The 12,724-nt window shown below is 38.3% G+C and overlaps 1 protein-coding gene across 1 annotated transcript in view; it reads left to right on the top strand.

The window, feature by feature from the left end:
- Positions 1 to 814: 814 nt before the first annotated feature.
- The window catches only part of LOC114007454 (polypeptide N-acetylgalactosaminyltransferase-like 6), a 579,519-nt gene continuing 567,609 nt past the window's right edge, over positions 815 to 12,724 (top strand). Inside the window, exons 1-2 of the mRNA XM_027771039.1 lie at positions 815 to 876; positions 1,312 to 1,621. Coding sequence (XP_027626840.1) covers positions 1,484 to 1,621 — 138 coding nt within the window. The 5' untranslated portion in view covers positions 815 to 876; positions 1,312 to 1,483. The remainder of the gene's footprint in view (positions 877 to 1,311; positions 1,622 to 12,724) is intronic.

A 12,724-nucleotide genomic window follows, 5' to 3' on the forward strand; every position in this document is an offset into this window, starting at 1 on the left:
CCGCCGGTAAACCCGCGTGCAGCTGGCGACTTTGCCGCGGGAATCTCTGGCCTGGCGCCCTTCGGGTGAGATGAGGGGGCGCTGGCATCCCTGAATGTCCGAGGTTGCCCCGAAAAACCCCGGCCAGGAAAGAAAGGATCCGCGTAGTCTACCAGCTCCGAACCGTCCTCCCGCGGCGCCGTCGCCCTCCTCTGCTGCCTCGCGCCTGGGTTTGTTTATATAGCAGCTGGAAGCCGGGGATTTGCCCACCCCCTCCAGGCGGCGCGCCCTCCCCTCCCAGACTCCTGGCTCCTGCACGTGCTAGACACCAGGAAGGTCTCCGCAGAAGGCAGGCGACTGCGAGCGGGGCGCAGGCGGCTGGGGTGCCCGCGCCGCGCGTCTTTGCCTGCACTCGTCCTCCCGGGCGCCCTCGCCCACTTCCAAGCTCAGCTGACTTCGGTTTCGCCGCCCTCAGTCCCCTTCCCGTGAAGAGGAGATTTCAAATATTGCCCTTTCGGTGCTCGTGATGTTTCTCTGGGTTGGTTCTGTCGCCGGAAAAGAATGGTAACATGAACAGCGGAGCGTGAGAGCGTCACCGGAGGAAGGGGAAGAGATTGATGGGCAGAGCGCACGCTTCGCGGTGGATCACATTCTGAGCACTGCGCGGGGAAGGGACGTCGCAGCGCCTCCACTTCCTGGCTGGACTCCTCTGACATCTGTAGCCTCTTTCGTCCTGGTGCCCAGGTCGCTGAGCCATTGCCTGCCTGAGGAGGAGCATTTCCACCGCGCGTGAGCACCCAGGAGTTTGTGGACCTCTCTCCAAACAGGAGTTCTGCTTCGGATCCCGGTGGAGCCTCCCGGCACGCTGGCTCCGGAGGGAGTTGAACTTGAGTTCAGGTGGGTTATCCCGAGGGCCGCACAGGAGGCGATGTTCAGGGAAGACAAGGAAGGTGATGTTCCAATGTCAAAAGCGGACACTTTTCTTCCTGACACTTGATGGGGCCGAGCCACTTCCTCTCACTCAGTTTCTACTAACCTGCTCCTCCCCGACCCAGCCTTCCCACACTAAGGGGGTGGGGGCAGACAAAAAAATAATAAAAAAAAACCCAAAAAACAAAATAAAACTCCCTTTTACTTAAGTGCCTAGCATGCAATTGACTTCTTCATAACATTATTAGTCTATGAAACGATCATATTTACTCCATTACTTTACATTAATGGAGGTCAATAGACTTAATGATTTCCTCAGTCAAGCCATTTATTTCCAAGCCAATAGATAATGCCTTCGTCATAGTTTTCTGGGGGGAAAGTAACTGTGCGTTTGTTCTGCAGATGGCCAACTCCCTCTGAATCGTGCAGATTGGTGCTGAGCACGCAACAAAAGTTTGTAGCTTCTCCTCAGTTTCTGGTGCTTCACAGGGGAGAGGAAAAGACTTTGGCATTAAACACAAGAAGCAGTCAGGGAACCATCTCCTCTAACTTTTCTTCTCTGTTACCATTTGCAATGAAGAGGAAACAGAAGAGATTTCTGCAGATGACTTTGTTATTCATGGTGGCTTTAATTTTCCTGCCCAATATTGGTCTCTGGTCTTTATACAAGGATAAGCACCTGGTGAAAGCTACAGAGCCTGGGGAGCAGCAGGTAAGTAGCACCCAAAGCAAGGATCCCAGGAGAATTGGTAAGGCATGTGACCCCTGCCTTGGGGGGTATGGGCAGCAGGTGTGGGGCAGCCTTGGGTTTTCTCCCAAGTGTTTTTAGAGCTGAAATTACAAGACTCTAGGGACTCTGAGGTTTAAGCCCATCAGCTGTTTTAAGATCTTAGCCAATGACATCATGACTTGTAAAATAAACTAAGTGGTAAGAGAGGTCAAGAGAGGTCAAGGTACTCTGATTAATTGATCTTAAGTTGACTTTGGTTTGAGATGGCTGAAAAGTAATTGTGCTTCTTTGTGGGAGGAGGGAATGGATTTGGTGTCAGTTTGGTGCCAGGAATTGGTTTTTACCTTCCATCTGATTTTCATGTTTATATTAAAATGAATTACGCCAACTAATTCACTAAAATTGTGAAGTAGTTACCAGAAACCCAGCTATAGTTCTCTATGTTTTGGTTGTAATTTTTGCTTAGCAACAGCTTTTTACCTTGTGGAAACTTCAGTTCTCTTTCCTCTTCCTGGTTGCTAAGGTGTGCGGTGGGTACATAGGCAGTTGCTAAGAATGTCCATTCAGTTTCAGAGTCTGTTGATAACAGTTTGTTGCTAAAATCTTGTCTCTATATACTACACAGCATCTTGTATTATGTTTTCTTTCTTCTTAGTATAGGATCCATTAGTGCGTATATAGTGCGGGACTTAACATGGATCAAAATAACTGCTTTTAGTGAACAAGAAAAGTATCTTTCTCAAAACCTTAATGAAATTCTCTATTGTGGAATTCCTCATTTATTAATAAATGAGCTTCCATAACTAAACTTGGGACAAGAGAATGCAACCTTCTTTATAATATTGCTATAACACTTTCTCAATTAGTCCTGTGCATCACCCTGGGATATTCTTAATTTCAAGGGTCATCATGCATGTACACTGAGTATCTTCCACTCGTGGGAAGTGTTTAAGCTGCTCATTTCTAGATAACAGCCATATATATTAATGGCAATTAAATACTTGTTCTTATAATTAACAAAAGTTTAATTCTGTTTTCTACACAGTAAGTGGTTAGTTGTGGACTGAATGGAAGTCATCTGCTTTTTCATTAGGACAAGAAGTTATTACCAGTTTCTAAACAAGTTGCCTATGGATTTTTAGTGGATTAGAATTTTTAGAAAATATATTGACATGTTTTCATTTAGTTGCTGAACTGGATCATCCATTTTCAGAAAAACGTAACTTGGTTTAAAGTGGATCCTGTTGTCATTCCAGGGGAAAAAAGAAAACGGGTACCTTGGTGATGACACTTTTTCCCTCTCTTTAGACTACATATTTCTCCAGCCCTTGATAGATCAATAACACAGGATTTTTTTCACAGTGATAGTCAATATTTGATTATGCAAAATTTCTGTTCTAATGTTGATAAAGTAGTAAAAGAAAGTTTATTTTGCTTTGAATTTTGCCAATTCAACTAACATTAACTGAAGTATTTGCTAGTATAACTAACATCAAACATTAATTAAACTTACTAATGAGATGGCTGCAAATTTCACATTGGCTCTATTGATTTTGACTCTTAATGAAAAAGTGATTTGTCCAATCACATAAAAAGGATAAATAAAAGGTTGCTTTTCAACTCCCTGACTTGTCATTGTAGCCTCCAAAATGGTTTGCTTGCTTCTGGTTCTTCCGATGTGCGAAGAATACTTAATTTTGGATAATAAAGTGGTAGGTATGAAAGGCCCGGTGTGGCAAGAGAAGAAGTAGCTTTTTCCCAAAGTTTCTTATCTGGTAGAACAAATGATTAAAATGGATGGATATCCTATGACATTACAGTTTAATCAATTCTATGTAGAAGTTTTGAAACCAAGAGATGAAGATAGTGATAAGCCATGAAATGACTAATAATCATGTAGTTTAGTATTTTTAATGTAGATTCCAGTTTTTAAAACTAATGTGTTCTTCAAGATAACAAAGGCAACAATTAATCGCTCACTTTCTGTAAGAGAGAATTCATTATAAAAAGAGAAAGTTAAACTTTTACTGCTTTTCTTCCATTATTGAATATAACTGGAATACAAACTAAGACATTCTGACATCATTGTGTATGTTTGGGATAAGTGAAAGTCGTCATTCAATTACATATATATATACGCATATGTGTGCCTGTCTATGTATAACAACCAAATAAGGTGACCTGCAGAGATGAATTAAACATGCTTAATGTTGGGATGCCCTATTTTGCTTATGTATCTGTGTTTGCATCTTAGTAAGTTGGCTAAATGCATAGGTTTTCAACTGAGGTATAGAATTTGACTACTGGACACTGTGTTATTTAACTTCAGTAATTTATTTTTAGAAGACATCTTCATGGTTAATTGCTAAATGTTCTTCAGAAACCAATTGTTAGTATATTCATCTCCAAGTTGTGAAAGGCTGAGGGCAAGGATGATATGCTGATTGAGGCAATGACAGCAATAAGTACTGAAGCTGTTCAAACAAGTCACGTGTCCAAATGAGCCCTCTATTTTTAGTGGCTCTGTGTAAAACAGCCAGCAGTTCTGGTTCTGAGTGTGGCATGGTAGTGGTTAGCAGTTGAAAATGCTCCAGTATTGTAAATCACCTAATTATCAGAGTGAATTGCAGGGAAATCATTTAATTTATAAAAATTCAAAATCATGAAATGGCTAATACTTTTTAAATAGGCACATTTTACCAGATCTCATTACTAGCAATTATTTATTATTCAGTATATATTGTATTTATTATATAATCTGAGATCAATTAGCAGGAAATAAAACAGCAAACACTGATGAAACTGTGTGTTTAGTTTTCGTGAAGTTTAGGACTTAATTCATATTTTTTCTCAAGTTTATTGTACCAAATTAATTGTATTTTGTGTAGTTTAACTTTAAATGTGGTATTTATGATAACCCTGCATAATATGTAAGCATTGTCCCTATCTACTACACAGAAAAAGAAACCAATGAAATAATAATTCCCAAATTAGTCATCTAAGGATTTTTTTTCCTTTTGCCTCATAAAACCAAAGAGGATTGATAAGATAGTTTAATAACACAACACAATTAAAATTTTTAAAATGAGTAATTATTAGGCTCTGAATACTGAAATCCAGCCACTGAAATAAATAATAAAGTTCTGAGATTTTTTTTTTTAATGTTACATAAATGTTTTGAAATACTTTATAATTTTAATTTAGATGCTATTACATTATCTTAACTGTAATACGTTAGTTTCAGTTGACTTAATTTTGTTTCCTTTTTGTTGATATTGGGATGGTATATGGTCTTTATGTGATTTACAGGTATATTGAAAATAACCTATTTATAATGAATATGTTATTTAGCTGGGAATGTTTACTTTATGGTTACTGTATAGCATTGTATAGTAATCATGTCACCTTTTAAGCATTTGAATTGCTACTCCTCTCTGGTTTCAGCTGTATTTGAATCAAAGCCTACTTATATCTTTAAGTCATAATTAAAATGCACATCAATATGATATATTACAATATTTTATGCAATGTTTTACAAATAATGCCTTTTTTACAACAAAATGACTGCATCCTGTATTATATTTTCATCCTAATCATTTTTATTTAAATCATATTTTTTAAAAAAGCTACCCCAACCCCTTCTTGTTTAAATACACTAGAGAGTAGCCAAAAGTATTTTAAAAATATTTTAAAAATATTTTTAAAATATAACTGTAATAGTAGTTTAGCAACTAAGTTGGAAATAATAACCATTGCAGAATGATTCAAGAATATTCAGAAAGTGAAGAAAATCTTGCAGTTCTTGGAAACAATGCAGGGGTTACATCCTAACATTTAATCAGACAGTATTATAACAATTCAGAATGGGTTTAGAAGCTTATATTTGGTCTGGATGTTTTATCACATGAAGGATCTAGGTACACTAAAGTCACTTTGAAATTCTGGGATCTTATTTTTTTGACACTCAGAATTTCTATTTATAAAATAGAGCTATTCATGCTTATGACATAGTGAGATGCATAAGGTCCTGAGAGATCACACCCTGGATATAGAAAACATTGTGAGACAGGGTTTTGTTTGTGCTTAGAGCCACATGTAAGCCATGATTGACTAATATGTTACTTAAACTCTATTAAAAAAAAAAAATTACCTGAAAGATATGCTTCAGCATTTTCCAATGTTGATCAGCCCTCCAAATCAGGAAGAGTCTATATTTTTCTTTTTGACCAAGATATTTTTTTCTTTAGTATTTTGAACTTGTTTTATAATATCAGGTAATTGGTACCCAGTGTATGCAAACTATCTTAAGCTTTCTTTTGTCATGCTGATTACTAAAGCTGCAGTGTGTCTTCTTTTTCCAGTAAACACCTTAGATATTCAAAGAACTAAGGACAGGGTGAAAAAAATATAAGATTTCTCTCCTGCACTCAAGATGGTACATTATCAACACACTAGATGTGAAATGATGCATTAGTTTGAGCCATACTGTTCTTAATTAGCTAAGATGTAGATTTTAAATTAGGGTTTTAAAGGACCTTTTCTTGAATTTATGGAAAATCTATTTGGAATCACTACAGGATGGCACCATGCAGACCATTGTAACAAGTGTCTTAATTATTTGCTGTGACCTAGTAGATCGGTACATGATTAGTTCATCACATTGCCCCACGGGAGACAGAGTGTGAAACATGGTCTTCTGTTCACAATCTGGTAAAAAATGAGATAGTTGTTTTATTTTTTTTTTCCTCTGTTCATTTTTGAGTTGGACAAGCTGTGCTGAATCAATTAGCCTCCTATAACTTCTTCCTATAAAAGAATTGAAATCAAGCTGGAATATATAGGGTAAGCGTGAAAAAGGTGAGGTGATTAAAGTGGTGTAGAGGAGAGAATTGAGTAAATTTAAAAAAAATTGTCAGGAGTAGCCATGACAACGTTTAGAAAGTTTGCAACCGTGTCTTTCTCTGTAATATTTTTATACAGGTGAAAGGCAACTAAGGAACATCAAGAATAACCTTATAGAAAAGAATAAAAATTAAGATAAAGGATGTAAGAGACATATAGAATCATATTTACTATAGATACAGTTTGTACTGCAATCTCATTTCTCCTTTTCTGGGCTTGCTAATGGTGAAGAGTTGAGTACTGTGCATTTCAGATCCTTAAAACCTTCTGATAAGACCATGTTGTTCTTCTCTCTCCTTCATATTTGGGTATGTGTTTACAAAAGGACCGTTATGTAACCAAAAGCGCACTTATGCAAAGCAATAGAGCAATAGGGGGTTCTAAAAGTGGCAGTAAAGGTGAGGACAAAATATCATAAACTAGATACTTACTTTCCATGTAACCTCTGTCCTTCACACCATTAAGCTAATAATTCCTAACTTATCTCACAATGTAATTATAATGCTTGAATGGACAACCACAATAACAACAAAAAACAAGTGAAAATCATGCATGCCACTGAGGATATGTACTTAGATAGCCAAGAGAGAGAGAGAGAGAGAGAGAGAGAGAGAGAGAGAGAGAAGAGTTTATGTAAAGGTTGAAAAGAATAGGACATATACAAAAGATCAAAAGTCCATCATTCCTCACTAATGTGTTAATGTTTATTACTACCAAATTCAAAAAGGTGGCATCTGAATGAGGGTAAAAAAATAAAGGGCTATGTAGAGTTAGTGATGAATTCAAGGGAAATCACACCATTGTTTTCTCCAACCTTTCTACTTCCGGTGTGGTTGGAAAAAAACCCGTGGGCTGAATTAGCAGTACTCTTAAATTAAATGCACACACTTCATATATTTCTTTAGCAACACATATACACATATACAGTCTCACTTGTAAAGGAAAATTAAATCCACCCAACTGTTTCATTTTCCATAATATTTTTAACTTCTGGAACTTCTTGCTTTTTCTATTGCTTTGAACCCACAATAGGCTGTTAGTTGAATCATTTAAATGTTATCAATTTAGTTCTAGGTAAGTACAGAGAAGAATAAATGAAATATATCCATCTCTAGAGCACTCACATCTATAATACATTTAGCAAATGTGGGAATCACAATAAGGATTTAACCTGCTAACGTCACAGTGATTATAAACAGGACAATTCACTGTTGAAGTGTATCATAACTAATGCAATTGTGGATTCCGTAGAATACGATGTTGGCTACCAACTATCTTTTTGTAGTAAGAGGAGGTGGCATCTCAATGAAGGCTGAGAGACTAATTTCAAATTATCACTAATACCCAAATACTCATGGAATGTTATTTGAGCAATGCAATTCTAGAAAGCCAGAGACAATTATTATCATATTTTTGAACATTTTTCATATTAAAATTACCAAATTGTTGGGGCCAGCAGATGGCGCAGCGGTTACATTGTTGGACTCCTACATAGCTGATGTAGTTCAAGTCCTAGACCTGGTGGCTTGAAACTCACGCCAGGTATAATGAATGCCTAAAACTGCAGGAGGAGCATGGAGGAGAAGGGGTTGAGGCATGGTCATCCCCTCTAGAGGGGTGATTTCTCATCTTCTCTCTCACTGTTTCTCTCCTTTCTTAGGCAAGTGTACACATCCTAAGGCAAAAACCTCTTAAAATATAAAATTACCAAATTGTCAGAACTGCCACCTAAGTTTGAGTGAGATAGATTTTCTTTTTTCTCTATTTTAGACCTCACCCCACCAAGAAAATACAACTTAATTTAATTTGAGGAGACTGGCCACTATAGAATTTTTATAGTGTCCTTTTTATTTGTTTGTTTGTTTTTTGTGGGTCAGTATGTAGGATCTGGAATAAAATTATCTGGGTTCAAAATCTGTCTTCAAGACCAGTCCATGGCCTGGTCATTAAAGTAGCTAGATCTCTCACATGGCTGACTGTGTGGTTTAAGTCCCAGATCTGGTGGCTTGAAAAATACAAGGTGTGTTTATATTCTCAACACCCTGAAAGTAGGGAGAAATGGAGAAAGGACTGTGGCATGGTCATGCCCCTTGGAGAGTGCTTTCTCTTTTTCCTCTATCCATCTGTCTCTCTCTCCTATCTCCCTCTGGTAAGTGTACACTCCTATGGGGGAAAAAATCTGGTTCCAATAGTTAGCACCTTGTGGCATTTAGCAATTCATGTATCCTTCCCAGACCAGTTTCCCTTTAAATAAAGTAGAAACAATAACACCTTTCTTGTAGTGTTGTAGTGAAGATTAAATGCTTAGTTTCTTGAACAGTATATAACAATGCTTAATGGACATAGATTATTGTCAAACATATTATAAGTATTTATGAGCAATCATGGCCTTTAACAAGGTAATTAGTGTTTGTTTCATAAATATTTACAGATGGATTCTCTTTTAGAGGTATTAGCAAAACCAGTCAGTGAAACCATGCTATTGGTATGCTGAACTTAGTAGAGAGGATAGTGGAATAAACAAATGAGGTCTAGACAATGCAATGTTTTACAATTTTTTCATCTAATACTTAAGGAAAGATTTTTTTTTTCAGATTATTGTCTACTGTAAAGAATGACTGAATTACTTAAAATATATAATGTGTTGCAAAGTATTCAAAAATTGAAGTATTAATAGCATAGAGAAAAGTAGAAGTGGACCAATCCCAAAGGGTACTCAAATTCCACATGGCAGATGACTATTTGAATCTCAGTCCTGGTGGCATGATAAAACACTCCAGGCACACATGCTTGCATGCCCCAAATCCTGACAGATGGAGAGAGAGAAGAGAAGGGACTGTGATATATCCATGCTCCGTTGGGGGGTGCTTTCTTTTGCTGTTCCACTCTCTGTCTCTCTTTGAGGATTGCATGTACCCTACAGATCATTAGAAAAAAGAAAGAGAGAGGGTGAATCACTCTTTCTAGACGATCTCATTTTCTTTAAAGATAAACATCATATCTCACATACAAGCAATTTTTTCTTCACACTCATTGTAAGGAGTAATCTGAGAAATTCTTTCATTGTTATTGTTGTTTAAATTATAGTCTTGAGAGGGATTGAATTATTTTGATAAAAAAAGTAATAAAAAGTAGAGTAGAAACTATTAAAATAATGTACCCACTTTATTGAATTATTATGCTCTTCAGTAGAGTTAGGGGACAAGTAAGACATATTATATTGTGGCCAACGTTATTTTTCTAAATAGTGAATTGGAGAGATAAAACTGATACTCATGAAACAAAGAAAAAAACACTTCACTATAGAATATCCTGTGAGTAGTATGGACATTTAGAAAAGAGAGAAAATGAGCTACTGGATGGCACGGTGGTTAAGGCAGCTGGATCCCACAAGGCCAAATACATGGTTTAAGTCCTGTACCCAATGGCTTGAAAAAACATACTTGGCATGTGTGTGTGTATGCTTAATCTCAAAAGGGGAATGGAAGAGTAGGAATTGCAATATGGCCGTTCCCCTCTGGGAGGTGCTTTATCATTTTCCTCCTCTCTGTTTCTCTCTGTATCTCTCTCAGAAAATAGATAAAAAGCATTTTTCTGGTTTTCATAACTCGTCATGAATATATAGTTTCCTTCTTGGATAAATGTTTGCACTTTTTTTTTTTTTTTTTTTTTTTTTTTTTTTTTTTTGCATTAGTGAGAGAGAGAAATAGGGACTGGTGAGGGAGAGAGAAACAAAGAGAAAGACAGTCAGATAAGTATGCTTGATAGAGTCTTGTGCTGTTGTGATCCTCTAGCCCCAGCCTCCTAATCAATTAGGGCCACAGGAGTGCACTACCACATCTGCCTGCTTAGGCTGGACCAGGATTAGAACCTGGGCCTTTCCTGTGGCCTCAGCCAGCACTGCACAGCAGTATTCTCCAGCCTGTGACATCACATTTGAGAAATGCTTGCAGTTTTTTGAAAGATTTTATAAAAGAGTTTAGTTTTGAAACAACTTTACCTTCATTTTATTTTCACTTTTTTATTCTTGAGTAGTCCATACAGAAAACAATACAGTACTTAGTTTAAAAGTTTTTATAATTAGGACCAGAAGATGGTGTAATGGTTACGTTGCTGGACTCCCATATGGCCAACCAGGGTTCAAGTTCTGGACCTGGATGCTTGAAATGTGCTGGACGTATATTCGTGAATGCCTGAATCCCAAGAGGAGAATGAAGGAGAAGGGTTTGTGGTGTGGCCATTTCCCCAGGGGGCGATTTCTCGTTGTCTCTCTCAGTCTCTCCAGCAAGTGCACGCACCCTATAGCAAAAATCTCTCTTAAAAAAAGTTTTTATAATTTGAACTGAGGACTCATATAACCCTACATATCAGAATCAAACTGTATTTTAACAGAGAATTTAACTCTTCAAAAAATATGTAGCCAGTAAAAGCAGTCTTTTTTTTTTTTTTTGGAGAGGTTTTCACTATAGGGCGCGTGCGATCGCCAGACAGACAGAGAGAAACATAGAGACAGAAAGCGAGAAATCACCCCCCAGGGGGGATGGTCACACTGCAATCCCTTCTCCTCCATTCTCCTCTCGGGATCTTGGGCACGCACACACATGTGCCTGGCGTGAGTTTTAAGCCACCAGGTCCAGGACTCGAACCGCGGTCGACTACATGGGAGTCCAGCGACATAGCCATTACACTAACTGCTGGTTCCCTGTAAATGCAATCTTGATGACCTTTCCCCCATAGTTTTTAGTTCAGTTTTCCTCACATAACATTAATTTCTGACTGTGTAGTCTGCTCTTGGGGTAAAACAAACTGTTGTGAATTGTGTCATTAAATTCTTCTAAACTTCCAAAGAAGATAATCTGAAAATTTCCTTAGGGTTGAGTGTTTTATTATATTTATATAACTGGAATTTTAATGTTATTGCTCTGATTGTTTCCCGTAGTCAAGTGGAGTTGGAAAAACCAAGAATGATGGTACTAGAGATTACAGTAGGGTAAGTTGACAGAGGAGGAGCTAGTTTACTCCCTCTTCTAGTGCTTCCCAGAAAAGAGTTGGCTGGAAAGACACAAGGATGGGAAGCTAAATAAAATTAGGGGTGAGGAGAGCAGTGTCAGATTAACAATTATTATTATTACTTTTTTTTCTTTTGGAGAGGTTTTTGCTATGGGGCATGTGCACTTGCCAGAAAGACAGAGAGAGACAGAGAGAAAACGAGAAATCACCCCCCGGGGGGATGGTCACACCGCAACCCCTTCTCCTCCATTCTCCTCTCGGGATCTTGGGCATGCACGCACATGCGCCCGGCGTGAGTTTTAAGCCACTGGATCCAGGACGGAAACTGCGGTCTACTACGTGGGAGTCCAGCGACATAGCCATTACACTAACTGCTGGTTCCCGAAGAAAACCGCATTTTTAAAAACATCCTCAACATTCTAAGGCAAGATTCTTGAGTTCTTACAAGAAAAGATAAGCATCAGGGAAGCCAACAGGATAATATTTAAGAAAATGGAGAAATCTTAGCAGCTGCCTTTACACCTTCTCTTCTCTGTTCAGAGTCTTCTCTTTTTCCTTTAATTTTTTTCTGAAAGAAAATCACCCCTCAGTTTCTTCCATTAGAGGGAGAGAAAGACATCCCCAACAGGATCACCATGAAGTGATCCACCCCCAGCCCTGTTCACAGGTACACGGCTTGCTCGGGGAGGTCCTAGGATACAAACCGAGGATTCTTCCCACGTGGACCAGGCCACACCATTGCTGTACCACTGCCAGTCCCCAACAGACACGGTCTTTGAAAAGTTAAAAAAACTTATACACACTGGCATGGTGAAACCTAAACTGCAGGGAAAGAACCATTCTTTGCTCTCCTTTTCTTCTCTTTTTTATTGTTTTCCAAAGCTCCCCTTTCCAGCCTTCTTTCTTTCCTCAATAGAAACATGCCACCAACATTGTCATGCTCAGCAGATAGCCTTGGTTCATTCTTCACTGAGAGGACAGAATTTTCATATTGTGAGAGTCAGGTTTTAATTTAGAAGAAGCATATGCATTGAGTGATTATTTTCCCAATTCTATATTTGCTATGGAAAATCATTCCAGCTGGTCAGTAGCACAGAGGGTAAGTGCAGTGCATGGAGACTGGATCCCACATGGCTCACTACAGTCCAAATTCTGGCCCTGGTGGCTTAAAAG

This window comes from Tupaia chinensis, unplaced genomic scaffold (genome assembly GCF_000334495.1).
Source record: "Tupaia chinensis unplaced genomic scaffold, TupChi_1.0 Scaffold000179_1, whole genome shotgun sequence".
In the NCBI taxonomy this organism is placed as follows: Eukaryota; Metazoa; Chordata; class Mammalia; order Scandentia; family Tupaiidae; genus Tupaia; species Tupaia belangeri.